Raw genomic sequence first — 21,735 nt, 5'->3', positions numbered from 1 at the left:
GGGTGCTGTTCTGTGTCACATGTAACAATTCATCACTTTCACCTTTTGTGCTTTGTCCTCATCGGGTCATTAACATGTCTGTCATGTATTGCTATGGGGTCCTGTTCTCTATATTAAACCCCAGTTTGTTGTATGCAGTGTCGAGTGTGTCCATCTGTTTACCCCGACACCATGACAATGACATTATCAAATTCAAAACCAAAATTCCAAAATAAATTTTGATGGGCCTGTCCGAGCGTTGGTCGCAGGAGTGGGCACTGGCCTCCAAAGTTGGTGCCGGCACAGTAGAAAATGGTTTGTAATACTGACAGGTATGCTGTCTGGGCTTTTGTCTCAGGAGTGGGTTGTTCTCATAAAGCATTTATAATGGGGCACAAGGAGCAGGTGGTCATAATAGGGGCAGTGGTAGCCTAGCGGTTAAGGAAGTGGCCCCATAATCAGAAGGTGGCTGACATTAGCAAACAATTCTCACCCCCTAATCCCAGACCCACTGTTACTTCTGAAACCAGAACACTGTCTTCCTTTACCACGCTCTCTGAATCTGACGTGTCTAAACTTCTCCAGTCTAGTCACCCAACCACCTGCCCCCTGGATCCCATCCCCTCACACCTCCTTCAGTCCATACAGCCCACCATAACATCTGCTCTGACACACGTCTTAAATTCCTCACTCACAACAGGAACATTTTCCCACTGCTTTCAAACAGGCATTCATGGCTCCCCTTCTCAAAAAAGCCACATTAAACCCGTCTGTATTGGATAGCTACCGCCCAGTCTCCAACCTTCCTTTTCTTTCAAACATTCTCAGGCAGTCCTGGGTCAATTTTCTTCATTTCTCCACGAGCATGATCTTCTTGATCCTTTTCAGTCTGGTTTCGGGAAAGGACATTTGACTGAAACCTCCCTCCTGGCCATGACCTTCGTGCTGCAAGAGCTGCCCGCAGATCATTTGTCCTCATCCTACTTGATCTATCTGCTGCCTTTGACACAGTTAATCACGAAATTCTTCTCACCACACTCTCAAATTGAGGAATTACAGGAACCATACTAAATTGGTTCACTTCTTATCTTCAAGACAGGTCTTTCAAGGTATCATGGGGAGATGAGACATCTGTCCTCTCTAGGGTAACCACAGGGGTTCCACAAGGCTCTGTCCTTGGCCCTCTTCTATTCTCAATATACCCTCGCTTACTTGGTCACATCATCCAATCACATGGCTTCTCTGATCACTCCTACGCTGATGACACCCAGCTCTATTAGTCTTTCCCACCAGAAGATACCACTATACCACAAAAATCTTGGCTTGTCTCTCGGACATATCGGCATGGATGTCTGAGTGACACCTCCAACTGAATCTATACAAAACTGAGATTCTGATCTTTCCGGGCAACAACTCCCCTCAGCAAAACCTCTCAATTCAAATTGGCTTTCTACTGTTAACACCCACGGCGTCTGCAAAAATCCTTGGAGTTTGGATTGATGACAAACTGAGTCTGAACCATCACGTTGCTGTGATCTCCAGATCCTGCAGGTTCACTCTCTACAACATTCACAAGATTAGACCTTTTCTTTCACAACAGGCTACGCAGCTCCTCGTCCAGGCAATTGTCATCTCTAAACTGGACTATTGTAACTCTCTCCTGGCTGGAGCCTCTGCAGTCACCATAAAACCACTCCACATGGTCCAAAATGTGGCAGCCCGCCTCATCTTCAATCAGCCAAAATACACCCATGTCACGCCTCTTCACACCTCTCTCCACTGGCTCCCGGTAGCTGCTCGCATTGAGTTCAAATCCTTGATGATTGCCTATAGGGCTGTAAATGGAAGTGCACCCTCCTATATCAATACACTACTAGCTAGCTACACTCCTGCACACCCTCTCAGATCGGCAAATGAAATGAGACTGAAAATTCCCTCTTCACGGGGTCTCTGATCCCAATCAACTCTGTTCTCCTTTGTTGTCCCTGGCTAGTGGAACAACTTGCCCTCCTCCATTCAACTAGCATTTAAAGTATTTCAGACAAATCTAACACTTACACACGCACATGCACACACACTGCACAAAATCATTATTTTTTTCTTGTTCGTCTAGCACCTAACAATTTCAGAGTTCTTTTGCTGACAATTTAGGCCTTATCAGGGCTCTTGCAACTTACAAGAAGCAACTTACAAGAAGAATTGCAGGTGTCTTCCTCTTGTAAGTTGCTTTGGATAACAGCGTCTGCTAAGTAAAGTAAAGTAAAGTAAAGTAGGTTTCCGGTTCGAATCCCGATCTGTCAAGATACCACTGAGGTGCCACTGAGCAAAGCACCGTCCCCACACACTGCTCCCTGGGCACCTGTCATGGCTGCCCACTGCTCACTCAGGGTGATGGGTTAAATGCAGAGGACAAATTTCACTCTGTGTTGTGCTGCTGTGTATCACAAGTGACAGCCACATCACTTCATTTCACTTCACTAATATAGTGGCCAATGGAGCAGTGAAATTTGGTGATGTTTGGAGCATGTTAAAAAAATTGACATGTTAGCATGCTAATGCTTGCATGCTAGTATAAAAAATTATAACCGGTCATGGCCACGATGCGTCACATAAAATTAGGTGACGTTTGGAGTATGTTGAAGAAAGTGCCGAAGGAGCAGGTGGTCTTAATAGTAGTTAATTGCCACTTTTTTGTCCGGGCTTATGTCTCAGGAGTGGGCTGTTCTCATAAAGTGGCTGCAACTCCAGGCAGTTCTAATAAAGAGGCAGTCTGCTCTGGCAGTCAATCTTAATGAAGTGGCCGATGGAGCAGGCAGTCATAATAATGTGTCAGAAGGAGCAGGCAGTCTTCATGTGAATGTGAAGTGATTGTCTTTGATTGTCTACACTCTAGCTCAGCACATAGTGCACATAGTGCTTTTAACCCATCACACTTGGTGAGCAGTGTGCAGCCATGAAAGGCACCCGGGGAGCAGTTTGTGGGGACGGTGCTTTGCTCAGTGGCACCTTAGGGGCACCTTGGCAGCTCAGGATTTGAACCGGCAACCTTCCGATTATGGGTCAATTTCATTACCTGCCAGGCCACCACTGCCTCGCCATAATGACACCATTTATAATGGGGCAGAAGACGCAGGCAGTCTTAATAACGTGGCTGAAGTTGCAGGAGGTCTTCATGAAGTGGCTGATGGACCAGGTGGTGGTAATAAAGTGTCTGCTTTGTGATTGTGTAGTAGGCCAGAACAGCCAGAAAAATTAGTGCAGGTTAGATTCAACCCCATTTACTCATTTAGGACATGTGTCCCCATACACAACAAAAATATATTTATCAATATATTATGTGACTGTCAGAATTGGGTGCACTTGGAGACGCACCTGGTGGCAATCTGTATGACAACATGGTGGTTAAAAGAAACTTCGGAGCAGCCGGTTGGGCTGCGACATTTTATGTGGACCGTGCAACGTATGAGAAGTGTTCTTTTCAGTTTTGGCCATCGCCACACGCCTGCCGGTTCTCCCCTTTTGTTTTCCCTGTTTTTGGCCCTTGTGCCATTTTCCTTTGTTGTGTTATTATTAATAAGATCCCATTCCCAGTATATCCCATTTCTGCGCTTCCTTCCCCCGTCAGCCTGCGGACGTTACAGTGACAATATACACTACTCACAATAGGTTAGGTATGAGACTTAGTGGATGTCATACATATGATGTTTGTTTCACTTCAGACATTTTGGGGATAGGGAGGGAATTGTATTGGGGTGACACACCTCATTTAGTGTTTTCCATGTAATGGTCTCGTTGTGTACAGGTGGGCGTTATATTGGGGACAATACCAAGAGAAAACCTTTCACAATGTGTCATCAATTTCAACATTGTGTGGGTATAATAAGCAGTAAGTCATTCCAAGATTTACTCAGAGGTATAAGATTGGGAGATGACCTGTCAAGTGATGGATCTAAACAGCAATTAAAGTCACCTCCTAATATGAGAGAGTATGAGCTCAGATCTGGTAAAGCAGAGAAAAAATTTTCAAAGAAAGAGACATCACGTTTTTCGTAGGAGCGCGGGCATAACCTGCTGAGCTGGTCTCAGCTGTGAAATCAGGCGGTGTTATTAAAGTATCCGATAGAGCAGTCAGTGACGTGAAATTTGTTGACGTGTAGAACATGTTAAAAAAATAGCATGTTAGCATGTTAATACTAGCATGCTAACATCAAAAATGCTAACAGGGCGTGGCCAAGGTGTTTCACATTAAATTTGGTGTTGTTTGGAGCATGTTTAAAAATTAGCATGTTAACATGCTAATGCTAGCATGCTAACATCAAAAACGCTAACAGGGTGTAGCCAAGATGCGTCACTGTAAATTTGGTCACGTTTGGAGCATGTTAAAAAAATTAGCATGTTAGCATGCGAATGCTAGCATGCTAACATAAAAAACGCTAACAGGGCGTGTCCAAGATGCGTTACGTTAAATTTGGTGATGTTTGGAGCATGTTTAAAAATGAGCATGTTAGCATGCTAATGCTAACATCAAAAATGCTAACAGGGCGTGGCCAAGATGCGTCATGTTAAATTTGGTGACGTTTGGACAATGTTGAAAAAATTAGCATGTTAGCTCAAGGCGTAGCATGTTAATGGCCGAAGGACAGGGCGTCCCTAATAAAGTGGCTGTAGGACAGGGCGTCCCTACTAAAGTGACCGATGGACCGGGCATCCCTACTAAAGTTGTTGAAGGATTGGGCGTCCCTAATTAAGTGGCTGTTGGACAGGGCGTCCCTAATTAAGTGGCTGTTGGACAGGGCGTCCCTAATGAAGTGGCTGTAGGACAGGGTGTCCCTAATAAAGTGGCTGTAGGACAGGGCGTCCCTACTAAAGTGACCGATGGACTGGGCGTCCCTACTAAAGTGGTTGAAGGACCGGGCGTCCCTAATAAAGTGGTTGTAGGACAGGGCGTCCCTAATAAAGTGGCTGTAGGACAGGGCGTCCCTAATAAAGTGGCTGAAGGACAGGGCGTCCCTTATGAAATGGCCAAAGGACAGGGCATCCCTAATAAAGAGGCAGAAGGACCGAGCGTCCCTAAAAAAGCGGCCGAAGGACAGGGCGTCCCTTAGGAAATGGCCAAGGGACAGGGCGTCCCTAATAAAGTGGTTAAAGGACAGCTCATCCCTAATAAAAAGGCTGTAGGACAGGGCGTCCCTAATAAAGTGGCTGAAGGACAGGGCGTCCCTTATGAAATGGCCGTAGGACAGGTTGTCCCTAATTAAGCGGACCAGGCAGTCTTAATGATGTGGCTGTTTGGCACCCTAATGAAGCTGCTGGTTTAAGATTCCATTGAATTACAGTGCTGGCGCTGCTGCTGTATCAGTACCCCTTGTAGGACCCCCTTTGCTGGCAATGACACAGTAGCAGTACCACTTAAAAGGGGCCCCATTTTACCAATGCTACCAATGCTAAAATTAGCATTCAATGCATTCTAATGGGTAAATGACCCTGTTTGAGCGTTAATAGCTCGGCCACGCCCGGTCCAATCGCTTATAAAAGTAATAGCACACCTCACACAATAAAGTACTAATTTTTGATATTTTTGAGTTTTTTTTGCCCATTGACACTTTTTTGTTTTTCCAAAATTGTGCATGATCTGTAAATCAGACAGAGACTAATCATATGTCAAAACGTCAGTTTTGTATGTTAAACCATCTGGACACAAAGGATAATAAACGTGTTCTGAAAACGCTTTTTAGGGAATTGCGCGCAAACCGTAAATCCGACCGAAGCAAGCCATATGTCAAACCGTGCGGTGACCTGATGTGAAACTTGTGTGTGTGCTGTGAAGCGTTTCATCGCAAATTTTAAGAAACCAAATTTTTTCACACTTTTAATGTTTTGGTCACAATTTGTGGCCCTCCTGTAGTCCCCAAAGAAGCAATCAATATGTCATTTTGTGCGGAGTCAATTTTGTGCGGAGTCAATATGTCATTTTGTCCTGTCCTTCCATTTTTTATGTGCGTCTCACGGTCTTAGAGTGGCAGCCACAAATGCAAGACATGGCCTTTTTTGCCTTTTTCCATATTTCCCATGTTTTCCTGACAACTGTTGGTGGTAGCAACACATCCAATATGTCAGATTGTGTGTCTCTAGCTTTTACGGCTGGTCACGGGGAGCCAAAAACGTGTTCCCAGCACAATAGTAAACAGTACTTTTGCAGTGTTAAGTTGTTTAAGGTGTGAGAGCACCTTCCTTCTCTTGACCGGATGGTTTAAACCCTTAACATTCCAGCTCACAAAGTTTAAAAAACTATTCATTCTCCCTGAGAGGAGATGCAGGTAGATTGACACAGATAATAATGAAATGCCTAACGTCAGTCTTAAAACAGAAATGTATAATAATAAAACAGAGCAACATATTGAACATACACCATGTACACTGAACTAGCTTTGGAGATCCCCCACCCCTAAACGATGATTAAAATTCAGCCGCTAACGCTTCATGGTGTTTATCTAACAGCGCAGAGATGGTCTCGACTGTTAGTGCGGTCGCAGGCTAGTCCTTTTTCCCGGTTTTAACACTCCTGGTAGCCATTATAAATTAAAAGTAGATAGCCGTGGGGTAGAGTATAAAGTTATTGTAAATTAAAGATTTAATTTAACATTTAAAGACGAGTAGGGGAGTAAAGAAACCAAAAATTGTTGGAGCACCTAACTCACACGTCTACTCCATGTGGCTGCTAACCGGAAGTCCTATTATTGCCGTTTTTATATATTGAATAAACACATTGTTATACTATCTAATATATTATTATATATACTACATTAATACTACTATACTACATATACCTACATTAAATTAGATTATACATTGAAAAAGGATTGCAAATATATGGAGAAGTTTCTCGTATATTGAATTATATTTATCAAAGTATTGCAGTATTTACATTTACATTTACAGCATTATCAGACGCCCTTATCCAGAGCGACTTACAATCAGTAGTTACAGGGACAGTCTCCCTGGAGCAATTGAGGGTTAAGTGTCTTGCTCAGGGACACAATGGTAGTAAGTGGGATTCGAACCCGGGTCTTCTGGTTCATAGGCGAGTGTGTTACCCACTAGGCTACTACCACCCTAAATAAGTATAAATTCTAGAATATAGCAAGAATCATTTGTTTTGTAAGGGTCTGACCCACCATGCAAAATTTGATGGGTTTTGGTTGTAAGCATGACAAAGGACCAAAATCATGGCCAAAAGAAAATGGGATTCTATGTTAAAAGAGGGATGCCAGAAAAATGTGAAAGAAAGACGACGGTTCCAAAATGACACTTTGAATGCGTCAAGGGTGTCTCCCGGAAGACCCAAAAATTTGCACATTTCAGTCAAAGCATCTGCGAGCAGGGAGTGTTTATAAAAAATCCTACCAATGCTAAAATTAGCATTCAATGCATTCCTATGGGGACTGGAACCTGTTTGAGCTTGGTTGTCAACAGACCTCACAGGTGTCATACATCCCTGGACAGCGTCGGCCACCAGAACGAATAAAGAAGATGGTCCGATGGCATCCAGGATGGCCTGAGAGGGTGGAAGAGTGGCCCTGCAGGAGGAAAGCTGACCAACAGGAATTAGGAACATACAGGCACCCCGGTGGTATGTTGGATGGAACAGGATCAGGGTGGTTGTAGCCTAGTGGGTAACACATTCGCCTATGAACCAGAAGACCCAGGTCAGGAAGATAAAGGACAAGATCAGAAAAAGCAGGTATGATAGAGCAAGAGCAAAAAAAACAACCTCCAGATTGTATTCCAATGGGGAGTATATTGTGGGAATTGAAAAAGAAACACCTCAGCAGCATAAGCACATACAATCTACACAACAGTAAAAGTCAATTGCAAAAGGGGAGGGGAAAATGACTGTGGATGTAATCCCGCGTAAACGAGCATTAGTCCGGTTGCGCTGAAAAAAAACACCCACCAGTTCACACCGGGAGGTAGCGGGCGGAGGTGTGGAGTGGGGTGAGTGTGTGTATATCAACTGGTATGTAATTGTGTGTGTCCTTGGGTTGGGGAAGGGAAAGAGTCAATGAGAGTGTCAAGATGCCCTGGCCCTGACAGGGAGATGTTGATTCCACAGTAGGTGCTGATTAAGGGGTGCCGAATGAACATAGGAAAGAGTTGTTTGGGTTTTTTTGGCAGAACAGCTGAAATTTTCGCAGCTGTTCTATAGTCTCTGGTCTGCTCTATCCAAATTTCTGTCTGTTGGACATGAGCTTCAAGTCATGATGAGTATATGAGCATGGTTTGGAGTGCCTCTGCCACAAACTGCTCCATGGTAAAATTTTCTGCTTTGGACAATGACTACAGGTGTCCTCTGGGTGGTTTAGTTCGAGGAAGCAGATCAATGGCATTGTCACCTGGTCGATGAGGTGGTAGTTGTGCAGCTTTGGATGAACTGAAGATGGCGTCCAGTTTGTGGTAGCAGGTGGGTACTGTGCCAAGGGTTGGTAGTGTGATGGTAGGTGTGGGTGTCGAAGACAGGGAAGGTTGTGGCTGGAAGCACCAGTGAAGACATGCTGGGATTTGAACCTGGGTCTTCTGGTTCAATTGAAGTTGAGCTATCCATTTTGTTTTTGTTGTGCTTATTATATCTAAATGTAGACTGTACATTATGTCAATAAAATGTTCTATGCTGACTAAACTAGACAGGCCAACATGCAGACTCAAATTGAATTTAAACTGCAAGCAGTGATGGGGCATGCCACGCACTCAATGTTCTTATCAATATTATTAACCCATTAAATCCCCAATTCTTTCTGAATATTTCAGTACATAGATTTTACTCCTGAGACCTTCATGATACACATTACATTAAGCACTTTTTAAAAATATAAATTGGTCAATAAAGCCTATGTGCACACTTTAAATTTAAAATAAAGAAGTAATGCCAGTGCTAACTTTTTTGCACTGAAAACTCAGTTGTTAAGGCTAAAATAGGATGTGTAGAAATAGTATCAACTGAATATGATGTGGGGGCAGCTATATGAAGCCAGTGAAGGCAGGGCTGGCCAGCCTAAAAAAAATGATCCATCCCCACAAGTAACAGGTCATTTTTTGACCAGGGGCTGTGACCTAAAATCTTGCCTAGGGCTCCAAATTTGTTAGGGCCGGCCCTGCCTAATCTTATATAAACTTTGTCATAGCGTTTTTGTGTGCACTTATTGTTCACAGTGCCTATTAGACCTGTGTGTTCAGGGGGTTACCCTCACTCTTGGCATTTTCAATGTGTATCTTACATTTACATTTACAGCATTTATCAGACGCCCTTATCCAGAGCGACTTACAATCAGTATTTACAGGGACAGTCTCCCTGGAGCAACTTAAGGTTAAGTGTCTTGCTCAGGGACACAATGGTAGTAAGTGGGATTTGAACCCGGGTTTTCTGGTTCACAGGCGAGTGTCTTACCCACTAGGCTACTACCACCTCAGAAAGGACCCATCTTCCTTCTATTACACTGTATTTCTTAATAAATAAATAAGCAGAATAAAACAATTGCACGTCTATAGACACACATACACGCAAAATTTACACACTGCTAGATGATTGAATTGTTTGGCTCTACATTTTCACTCGACAGCTTTAAGCAAGAAATCCTTCCAGGAATGTGATCAAGCTCTGCTGATCCCTGTGATGTAAGATGTTTGAAGGGGCCTTTCTGGCCTACCCCTGAATCAACACAACCCTAAAGCTGCACTTGGTGTCTGGATCATTGGCCAATCATGTTAATATGCCCCCAAATCTATGGCCCTACAATTCAAGATTCAAGATTTGTATTTGTCACGTGCATAGTTATTGCAATGCAACATGCAGTGAAATTTTGACTGTGCAGAGTTAAAGTAATAGTAATGAACGGTTAAAATGGATAACCCTTTGTTGGGCTTTACATGTCTGATGTGAATGAAAACATTTGCCCAATTACATCGACTTGACGATGGAAGCAGATAGAGAAACAACTGCAACATTGGCAACAAATGATGAGGTGGTGACTATGAAATGTTGTGGGTCCTTTCTGCTGCTACTACATTACTCACACTTTTTAATCATTAAATATTGGCTTTGATAATGTAGATGTCATAGATAATGTATTGTAGCTATAGATAATGTTTCTTATTTACATCTGAATTACAAATATACTGCTGAATTATGCAATAATTAATTCTACATGTTTGGATATTTCCTAAGTTAAGCATTATTTGCATTATTAACAAAGGAAGTATGTGGCATGCTGGTTGTGGCATGTTACAGGAGATTGTTTAGTAAATTAGTTAACCAATAATACAAAATAAACCAAAGACAACACTGCCACAAATTACAAGGCAAGTTTTAAGTCAATACTGTTGCAATACTGCAAAAATAATAGGCCTGTGTAACTAGTGTGTGACCCTCTCTGATTTCTTACTTTTTCCATGTTAGTCACATTTAAATATTTGAGATCATCAAAAAATATCATAATAAAAAAACATTATTACATAAAAAAGCAGTTCATTCTTTTCTTTAAAAGCACAGTGGTAATCTGATGCAATGAAAAAATATATATTTTTATTCCTCAAGAAACCCAGGTGAAGTGTTTTTAAACGTACTTCATGAATTATGCTGTTTATTGACTTCAGCTCAGCATCCCTGAGTATGGTAAGGAAGTTGGACATATTGGGAATAAGCTTTCCACTATGCAGCTGGCTTTTGGATATCCTACATAGGTGCATACTCAGCCCACTGCTGTTCATGACTGTACTGCACAGTACAATCAAGTTCACAGTACTATTAAGTTCATAGACACAACAGCAGTGGGCTTCAACAATGTTGAGTCTGCATACAGAGAGAGATAAACCATCTGGGTGATTTGTGCCAGAGCAACAACCTGACTCTCAATGTCCAAAGAGATGGTTGTCAACTTCAGGAAGAAACTGACTGTCCCCACCCCACTGCACATTGATGCATCTTCTATTGAGATCATCAGCAGAGTGAAGTTCCTAGGTGTTCACATGACAGATGAGCTCTCCTAGAGCCTCGACACCACGTCTACCACCAAGAAAGCCCAGCAACGTCTACACTTCCCCCGAAAGCTGAAGAAGGCCAACCTCCTTCCTCCCATCCTCACATCATTTTACATGGCACAATGAACAGCTACTTTGAATATCTCAAATATTGTTTTCCTTGTTTAGTGTACCTTGTTTTATAGTTCTTATAGGCTTTATGGGTATTTAAGTTTAGTTTAAGGCCATTTAACCTAAATTCATGTATACAGAACAGAAAGTATTTAGACCCTCTTAAATTTTCTACTCTTTGTTATACTGCAGCCTTTTGCTAAAATCGTTAATATTTCCTTATTAATGTACACACAGCACCCCATATTCACAGAAAAACATTGAATTGTTGACATTTTTGCAGGTTTATTAACTAAGAAAAACTGAAATATCAAATGGTCGTAAGTATTCAGACCTAAATAGGTGTTTATTTAGCAGAAGCACCCTTTTGATCTAATACAGCCTTGAGTCTTTTTCGGAAAGATGCAACAGGTTTTTCACACCTGGATTTTGTAATTCTCAGCCATTCCTCCTTGCAGATCCTCTCCAGCTTTGGCAGGTTGGATGGTAAACGTTGTTGGCTAGATATTTTTAGGTCTCTCCAGAGATGCTCAATTGGGTTTAAGTCAGGCTCTCACTGAGCCATTCAAGAACAGTCACAAGCCACTCTATCGTGGGGCAGTGGTGGCCTAGCAGTTAAGGAAGCACCCCATAATCAGAAGATTACTGGTCTGAATCCCTATCCGCCAAGGTGCCACTGAAGTGCCACTGAGCAAAGCACCGTCTCCACACAATGCTACCCGGGGCACCTGTCATGACTGCTCAGTAAGGGTGATTGTTAAAAGTAGAGGACACATTTTGTGTGCGCTGGGTGCTGTACTGCAGACAATCACTTCACTTTCATTATTTTAACTGTGTACCTAGGGTCATAGTCTTGTTGGAAGGTAAACCTTTGGCCTAGTCTGAGGTCTTGAGCACTCTGGGGAAGGTTTTCGTCCATGATATCCCTGTACTGAGACGCATTAATCTTTCCCTCAATTGAAATCAGTCATCCTGTCCCTGCAGCTGCAAAACACCCCCACAGCATGATGCTACCACCACCATGCTTCACTGTTGGTAGCAGTGATGAGCAGTGCCTGTTTTTTCCACACATACTGCTTAGAGTTAAGGCCACTGATCTACCTCTGTCTCATCAGACCAGAGAATCTTATTTCTCACCATCTTAGAGTCATTCAGGTCTTTATTAGCAAATTTCATGTGTCTTGCACTGAGGAGAGGCTTCCGTCGGGCTACTCTGCCATAAAGCCCTGACTGTTGGAGGGCTGCAGTGATGTTTGACTTTCTAAAACTTTCGTCCATCTCCCTACTGCATCTCTGGAGCTCAGCCACACCGATCTTTGGGTTCTTCTTTGCTTCTCTCACCAAGGCTGTTCTCCCCCGATAGCTCAGTTTGACTGGACGGCCAGCTCTAGGAAGGGTTCTGGTCATCCCAAGCGTCTTCCATTTAAGGATTATGGAGGCCACTGCTGCAACCTTAAGTTGCAACAGAATTTCTGCCTCTGAGCTCTTCAAGCAGTTCCTTTGATATCATGATATAATTTGCTCTGACATGCATTGTGAACTGTAAAGTCTTATATAGACAGGTGTGTGGCTTTCACAATCAAGTCCAATCATTATAATCAAACACTCAAATGAAGGTATAGAACCATCTCAAGAAATGGACAGTACCTGAGTTAAATATGAGTGTCACAGCAAAGGGTCTGATTTCTTAGGACCATGTGATATTTCAGCTTTTCTTTGTTAATAAATTTGCAAAAATGTAAACAATTCAGGGTTTTTCTGTCAATATGGGGTACTGTGTGTACATTAATGAGGAAAAAAATCAGTTAAATGCTTTTAGCAAATGGTTCCAATATAAAAAAAAAGAGTAAAAAATTTAAGAGGGTCTGAATACTATACCCACTGTATATAGGTTTTGTAATCACACTATGGGAGTCTGTGTGAAACAGCATTTTAAGATTCTATATACTGTATATACAGTATGACAATATGTTGTATTGACAATAATCCTCTATTGAATTAATAACTTCTCTCAAATATTTTCTTTATTTTCTGTCAGCTTCATCTTTATGCTCATATGGTAGTATGTGAGCATAGCTGGGAAGGGAAGCCAGTGGAATGGGGGACGTGAGGCATCTTCACTTGAATGGGGCCTTGAGAGGTCCCACGTGCTGGGGTGCTATACTGGGCAGGGTTCGGCTCCTCTATGTTACCATGGCATAGCTGTATGAAACTGGTTTGTAAAACATTAATTAAATATTAAACTGCATTTCTCTTACAATGTCTAATTTTATGGGGTAGTGGTGGACTAGTGGTTAAGGAAGCGACCCCGTAATCAGAAGGTTGTCAGTTCGAATCCCGATCTGCTGAGGTGCCACTGAGGTGCCACAGAGCAATGCACCATCCCCACAATGCTGCTCCCCGGGTGCCTGTCATGGCTTTCCACTGCTCACCAAGGGTGATGGGTTAAAACCAGAGGGCACATTTCGTGTGCTGTGCTGCAGTGTATCACAATGACAATCACCTCACTTTTCACTTATAAAAATGTACAGCCACATTCATAGAAGCACACCCACTCTCACATTTCTTTAAATAATTGTGTCAGTTTGAGAAGTGTTCTCAGAATTTACATAGCAGTGTAGGGAAAGGTGTAGTTTTTAAAAATGTACTTGAATGCATTTACAGTACCACTTAACTGACCCTGAGAATCCAGCTGACTGATCTCTCAATTAACCTCTCGAATGCTATTTCTGGTGAAACTTACATATTTAATTTTTTATGGTCCTTCAGTGCATAGTATTTGTAAGAAACAAAACTGTCTCTTTCATAAACGTCCGCATATCTTCACTGTATACACACCTAAGAGCACAGCAAAATTAAACCAGTTTTGCAGGTTTCCATAGTTTTTTTTGTTGTTGTTTTTTGGCCCAGAAGGACAGAATGTCTAACTTTATAGGGCAGTGGTGGCCTAGCAGTTAAGGAAGCGGCCCCGTAATCAGAATGTTGCTGGTTCACGATCCACCAAGGTGCCACTGAGGTGCCACTGAGCAAAGCACCGTCCCCACACACTGCTCCCCGGGAGCCTGTCATGGCTGCCCACTGCTCACCATGGGTGATGGGTTAAAAGCAGAGGACACATTTCGTTGTGTGCACCGTGTTTTACAATGACAATCACTTCACTTCCACTTCACTTTCACTTACATATCTGATGCATATCTGATTGGGTGTGCTGTGAAAACACTTTCTTTCCCATCCTTGGACATGATGCAAGGATCTTTACAACCACATATTCTTCATGACATGACTTGATTAACTGAATCATATTTTCAATATTTTGTTAAATATGTACAGTGGAGAGAGATCTGTTACAAAACTATACACTGTTTTGTGTCTATGTATACTAATGATCTTACTAGCCCAGACACTGGGGATGCAGGTGACAGTATGACAGTCTTGGTGCTGATCACAATCCCAGGTAAATGGGGAAAGTTGCATCTGGAAGGGCATCCTGCATAAATCTTTTGCCATGCCAAATATGCAGACAACCAGACTGGCTGATCCGCAGTGGCAACTCCTAATGGGAGAAGCCAAAAAAAGAAGTAGATACCAATGATCTTACTGTTCTGCTGGTAAGATGAAGATTTTTCTCGATTTCTCTTCTTCCTCATGGAACGATAAAACCGTGAATTTCGCCGGATTGGCTCACTGCCCCTCAGTAAATCATCTTCATCATCCTCCTCTTGATGCAATGGTGGTGTTGGCACAGATGACTGTTTCACTTGGATCTCCTGCCCCTTCTTGCCTCGAAATAATGCAGTCATCGCCATAACTGCCCCCACTGACCCTACAACTGTTACTCTGTTATTCAAACAATGACTACCAGTGATGGGCAATTTTCATGGAAGCAATGAATATACGTACAAAGATTCATCAGATCAAAAGAAAAATAGTCCATAAAAAACATATCCACACTCACACTGCTGCCAGTGAAAAAATGCTCCCTGTGAAAAGACTCTGAGAGAGAGGGAGGGAGGGACATTCCTTACAGTCCCACCTCTTTCTCTCTCACTGCCTAAGGGGTGGGTGTGTACAACAGGTTATTCTGAGTCACTAACAACCACCTCCCTCACTCCTTAAATCTCTCCCGCCACACTGTCCCCAAACACAGACCGAAACAATGTGATTTCTCTACCCCTTCAACACACATTCTCATCAAAAAGTGAAACAAGTGACATGAGTGTGAAACACTGCAGCACAGAACATGCTGATGCAATGAAATGTGTCCTCTGTATTTAATCATTATCCTTAGTGAGCAGTGGGCAGCCACGAAAGGTGCCTTAGCAGCAGTGTGTGGGGACAACGCTTTGCTCAGTGGCACCTCAGTGGCAACTTGGCAGTTCGTGATTCAAACTGGCAACCTTCCAATTAGAAGTCCACATCCTTACCTGCTAGGCTGCCACTGCCTAGGCCGCCTAGCCTGTCACACAGAATCTCATGAGAACAATAACCTAGTGTCTATTTAATTCAGACATGGTTCTTTTCTAGAAAAGAAAAAGAACTCTTGCTCAGTGCTCAGTAACTCTTCCTGTCAGCTGATAGGCTCCTTGTTCAAAGGTCATTCTTTGTTTTCCTGCCTCATTCAATACATAAAAACTGTTAGCTATATAACCATTATTGCCATTACAATGTTTTAAAAAACAACATTCATATTACTGTAATGCATAATAAACAAATCTAGTGATGCTCATCTGTGACTTTGTGTGTTTAGTGTAGTGAAAGCACTTTCTTTGCAATCTGAGCCATTCTGTCCTTTAACATGATATACAAACCGTAACTAATTGAATAACCACTAAAGCCACATTATCCAAAACCATTACATACCACAAATCCATGAATTAATGGGACTCTTGAAAACCCAAAATATTTAAGGCAGGATATTAGTTTAAATATTTGATATGCAATAACAGCATTTAAATGTATATATTGAATATTTAAATAACAGATTCATGAATAACACAACAAACACAAACACTCAATCACCCTTAAATTCCCAGCTATTATTTGCACACAGATAACATCTGCAATCGCGTTACTAACCTTTAGAATGTGCAGGACAAAGCTCAATCCTATCTAAGGATGAGGTGGTTCAGTTAATTATTACCTATTATTACCTTATCCATCTCTGACTGTGTTGATGAGAATAAGAGTGAGGGGGGGTGAACTGATCCAACGTTCAGTGTGTGGGGACAGGTCCTTGATCAAGCCCCCTAATTGAACCCACCAACTGGGGCAGTGGTGGTCTAGCAGGTAAGGGAGCTGACCCATAATTAGAAAGGTGCCAGTTCGAATCTTGAGTCACCAAGGTGGCACTGAGGTGCCACTAAGCAAAGTACTGTCCCCACACGCTGCACCTTTACCCGCACACCTGGGTACTTTTCACGGCTCCCCACTGTTTATTAAGGTTAAATGCAGATTATTTGCTGGGCCACCACTGCCCCTGATGCCTGTGGTGTTGAACTCCAAGGAGGGGGTGTTTGAGGAGCATGTATTTATTGCCAGTTAAACCACGACAGTTCCTGCAGTTGCTCCCATTTTCTGTTCCTCAAATTGCCAGAACAGCACTGGCTGGTCCTGCAAGGATACATCCCACTAAAGTCTGCAGAGGAAACCGAGAACTGTCTTTTCAATGAAATAGGGATAAAGGTTCTGTCCACATACACCTGAAATATAGGTCTGTCTTGTACAGTTAAATCACCTGCTCAGTCTATTTAGCAGACTTCCACATCTGAAAGTGATTTTGTAATTGTGATACACAGCATCGCACAGCATATGATGGCATACAATGAAATACAATCACCCTTAGTGAGCAGTGGGCAGCCATGAAAAGCACCCAGGGGGCACCCAGGGAGCACACATTTTATGAAGACCACTAGGTCCCTTTTTCAAACCTCATTTACTACTGTCACGACCGTGAGCTGACATAATATAACCAAGGATTTATTATAAAATATAAACAAAACCAGCGCAATGGCCGAAAACAAGAAATTACAAGGGGAGAACAAAAACTAGCCCGCAGGCGTGTGGCGATTGCCAGAACTCAAAACTACAAAGATCTTGATTGGGTTCAGGTCCTGTTACTGTGGAGGTATTTTGGCCTGTATTGTATGTTTAAAGAAATATATTTTCAGATCAATGAAAACATTTCCAAGGATTCAGTACAACATGGTCTGTTACAATGTCTGTTAACTGTCAAAAAAAACAACCAACACAGTCTTCGGTTATATACACAGCTAACCAGTGTTCACCCGGTTGTCCGAACTGTCTGTGTTGATTATCACTGAGGCTGTAGGGTTAGCACGGGTCTTTTGGGTAAAAGATGTGTGTTTATTGTCCATAATAGTTGACAGTTAAACAGTGTTCATGGTCTCAGTTGTGGTCCACAAGGATCTGTCTGCGATAGGACACTTTGATTATGCTACCAATATATGGAGTAGCTCAATCCTACCTCACAGCCCTCATTATATCTTGCACTGCACCTCGTATACTCTAAGCCTCCAGTACTGCTCGCCTGGTCCCTCCATCTCTGAAGGTTAAAAGAAGACACTCATCTAGACTCTTCTCTGTCTTGGCCCCTCGGTGGTGGAATGACCTCCCCTTGGCTCAGTCACTGATCACTTTCAAATGGCAGCTCAAGACCTTCCTCTTTAGAGAATATTTGTCAAATACAGTGGCTTGTAGTACGGTGTTATTGGCTGTAATGTGTTTTTTTGGTTTTTACTGACTGGTGCTCATTAATGGGTCCGGGACTAAATGAACACTAATAATAACCGGCTATGTTCCTACCAGGGACTGGTGTGGCATCAGCCTGGTTTTCAGTGACTCTGATGGACTAATTGGTGGAGACTGGGTATTGGTTGTGGGTAGGTTTGTATGTCTTATAAATAGGGCCCACCTTACATCGTGAGGGGCGGAGAGAACGGTGACGAGGAACCGGAACCCGTGACGTCACCAGCGGCGGCGACGCGACCAGACGCCAGACAGTGACCGGCGGCGAAGTGGAGGGCGGAGCGGCCAGCGGCGCTACAGCCAGTAACCGACAACGCGAGCTAAGTACCCCGCAAGGGACATCGGAGTTGTAATTTCCGGTTGACACGCTATTGTATGTGGACCTGAATCATTCCATCTAGCAGCCCGACGGTGTTTGTGTTGCAGCGGGATCGGCATATAGCGACGGCGGCCGACAAAAGAAGGAAGCGTGGACAGTGGACCGGCGCCAACTTCTGTTAAGTTTTCATTCATCCGGCCTGGCCGGGAACTGGGCGGAGCTTGTTGCCAAGCATTCCGGAGGGCGACGTGGGCGTGTTCGCGAGATCCTGGACCGCGTGATCCGGCGCAGCTGCGGAGTGAAGCGCTTGGAGACCGACGTGTGAACAATTCCGGTTTGACGATTCGTGTGACTATTTGTTTCGTGGGTTTGGGTGGACTAGTTTTCATACTGGTCGGGGGGAGCCGTCCAGTATTGACTGTTTTTAAGATCTTCTTCTTATTAGATATATATTTTTATATATGTATATTGTGTGTGTATGGGGGTTAAGATAACCACCCTGGTTTGTCACCATACTGATTTTATTTACCCACCCAACCCTCTTAAAATGTGAATTTGTGGTGCTTCACTTGCGGTTTGTAAACGTGTGTTTGGTGTGATCTCCGATTTGATTAATTGTGGGTTTGTACGTGTGCTCTGAACTGTTGTCACTATTTGCTGTGTGTACCAGGGAGGGTGGAATCAACCCTGCAGTACTAGTGAGGTGTAACAGTTCCTGGCAGTGTTATTCTCATACGCCCCCAACATGCATTTTGTCTGCTTTTTATTTAAACCAATAAAGTGTACAGTTTGAATTATACTTTGCATGTTGCCTGTGTCTGGGGTGGACAAAGTGGGAGCATTAAGTAACCTTATGGTCACGACATATTTAGGTGAACTTGTAACCTTTTTATTGTCTTATGTATAGAAACTACAACAGAGTGAATACAAAGATTGTCTTCATAGTTGGGGGGTCCTAGTGAACCAGAATTGATCACTTTATTGTTTGTAACATGTAAGCGTTAGTGAAATCACCCCTTTTTATTTATATATAGACATCTGTGTCATAGGGACTGTGAATTGGTCCAATTATGACTTGGTGAAAATGATGGTTTTGTCGTCCTCTCAAAAGTAACCATGTTCTCGGATACTGGAATTCAATTAGCACCACTACCCAATCACCCTTTAATACAAGCGGTCTTGCGAGTTTGGTCCTGTACTTTGAAATAGCGGTTATCAGGGTATACAGTCCCTGACAAGTCATGTTTATCTATTTTGTAGAAACACCTGCTATTAATCAATTGGTGTTAGAAATAGCTCATATGAAAAGCTAAAACCCTACCAAATGATGATTAATGCATTTAAAGGAATTAGTTTCACTGAAATCAAGACAGGTCAAATTTTGGCCAGACAAAAGTTGTCGCCTATACAGAAATTGAACAAATTTACTGTAAATGCAAAAATGTCAGCAAATTAAGTAGTGGTGCTGTGAGATCCAAATTTTATATCTTGTATGACTTCCATGAGCTAGAAGGACTGCATCCATGCGGTTTTGAATAATCTTGTGTGATACATTCTGATACACAAAATATCTACACCAGAAGATGCAGTACCTGACCTGCCGATAGGTAATCCAGAGATCACAAAGGTACAGATATTAGACATCTACAGCACCGGTAGCTGAACCAAAATTAGCAGATCATTTGTCTAAATTCTCATCATGGTCATGAGCTGTTAAAGCAGTGGCTCGTCTTGTGTTACGGGCTAAACAGATCGAGTCAAATACACAGTCCACAGTGAGTGAACGGGGGTGGCTAGTGGGTAACACACTTGCCTATGAACTACCAATGTGTCCCTGAGAAAGACTTTCTCTGTGATTAATCAATGTAAGTCACTCTGGATTAGAGTGTCTGCTAAATGCCGTAAATGTAAATGAAAAAAACTCTATCACTATACTAATAATAGCACACTGTCATGAAAAGATCAAGAATCAAGGCAAAGGCTGCAAATGATATAGTGGATATTGGATACCAGGGATTGTGCAGTGCAGTGACTTCATTCATTCACCAGTGTGAAAGTTTGAACACATGAAGAGTGTCTCCCAGAGGCAAGATCCAATTTCTTGGGCCTTTCACTTAAAGCGTCTGCAAGTAGGGTGTGTGTAAAATTAGCATTCAGTTCATTCCTATGGCGATTTTACTGACCACTAATAACATGGTCATGCCTACTTGGTTCACTTATAAAAGTAAAATTAGACCTCACAGCTGTGAGGATTTATACTTGCCATCATGATGGTTTGATTTCCTTCTAGGTTGGCGAGTCTAGGTTGTGTTGGTGATGGAACAGTGACAGGGCCCTAGATGGCCTGGCTCCAGATGGGCCAGGAGCCAAGGGATGGGCATCATGGAACTACTGCAGCAGGGCCAGGTCCAGGATATCTATGCATGGGACCCAGGAGCATTCCTCGTGACCATACCTCTCCCAGTCAACGAAGTACTTGGAGCCGCTCGCCGGCAGACGTTAAGGAGATTGCATACCATGACCACAAGTAAGTCGTGTTGTTAATGCATTAAAACTGGTTTTTGATCACTACACTTGTTCAACAAGCACAACACAGGACACATAAAGCCACACACAGCTCCTTTGTGTGAAGTCTGGCATGTTTCACATAGACAACATACATTGTTAGCTTAAGCAGCGTGATGTGTTTATATTAACGTTTTTTTAATGCCCTCTGGTGGACATCCAGGTGGAAGAAGGCAAGGCCCAGCTACCGACATCGGTCTAACTGCCTTTTCATGGACGATGTGGTTTGGTCTAGGGCAGTGGTTGGCCTGGCCTTGCAGTAGAACTGGAGGTACTTCTCCATCTCCTAGTTTATATGCTCGGTCTGTTGGTTGGATTCAGAGTGGTACACGGAGGTCAGGCTCAAAGACAACCCTAGGTGTCACGTGGGACCACAATTGGTAGGGACATGGTAGCAGCAGGAGAAGGCCCTGGGGTCTTTGGATCTTGGCCTTTGGGTATTTTGTCTGGTGGCAGTACCTGGGCGTGACCAGCGAGGACTTTCTGGAGGAGGGACTACTGGACAGGGGCTATGATGAAGGCCACTGTGATGATGGGGTTGTAAAAAAGAGATATTAACAACTCTCTCTTTACACTAAAGCACTGTACTAAAAAAACACTTCAACCTGATGTTACCTGGCAGAAAGAGGCATAGCACAATAGAGGTTAAAAGGATGAACAGTTTCTAATTTATTAACAAAGGTAAATTACTATTGCAGTTACATGTAAATATTGTAAGTAAAAAAGGTTCCAATGTTAAAGAAAAATCCAAAATAAAAGATAGAGAAAGAGAGAGGAAAAGCCTGAACTAAGCTTCATAGAAGTCGCCTGGTCCAGGAGAAAAACAGTTAGAGTGAAAAGGCCCAGGAACTGTAAGGCCCAGTTCCCGATGGAAAGGAAAAAAGTGCCCAATGTCCATAAGAGAACATTCTTTTGTAAATTTGACTCCCAGGAAGTTGTCACAGACCAATCAGAATTTGTTATTT

At 42.8% G+C, this 21,735-nt stretch overlaps 1 protein-coding gene across 3 annotated transcripts in view; it reads right to left on the bottom strand.

The window, feature by feature from the left end:
* ngef (neuronal guanine nucleotide exchange factor) overlaps window positions 1-15,126 on the bottom strand; it is a 40,008-nt gene extending 24,882 nt beyond the window's left edge. The window contains exon 1 of one of the 3 annotated variants that reach the window (XM_028961143.1): window positions 14,708-15,126. In XM_028961143.1, coding sequence (XP_028816976.1) covers window positions 14,708-14,927 — 220 coding nt within the window. In that variant the 5' untranslated portion in view covers window positions 14,928-15,126. The remainder of the gene's footprint in view (window positions 1-14,707) is intronic. The other 2 variants (XM_028961144.1, XM_028961145.1) reach the window with 2 other exon arrangements.
* Window positions 15,127-21,735: the final 6,609 nt, after the last annotated feature.

Source organism: Denticeps clupeoides, chromosome 19 (genome assembly GCF_900700375.1).
Source record: "Denticeps clupeoides chromosome 19, fDenClu1.1, whole genome shotgun sequence".
NCBI classification, from domain to species: Eukaryota; Metazoa; Chordata; class Actinopteri; order Clupeiformes; family Denticipitidae; genus Denticeps; species Denticeps clupeoides.
This window is presented reverse-complemented; position numbering and strand designations above follow the sequence as displayed.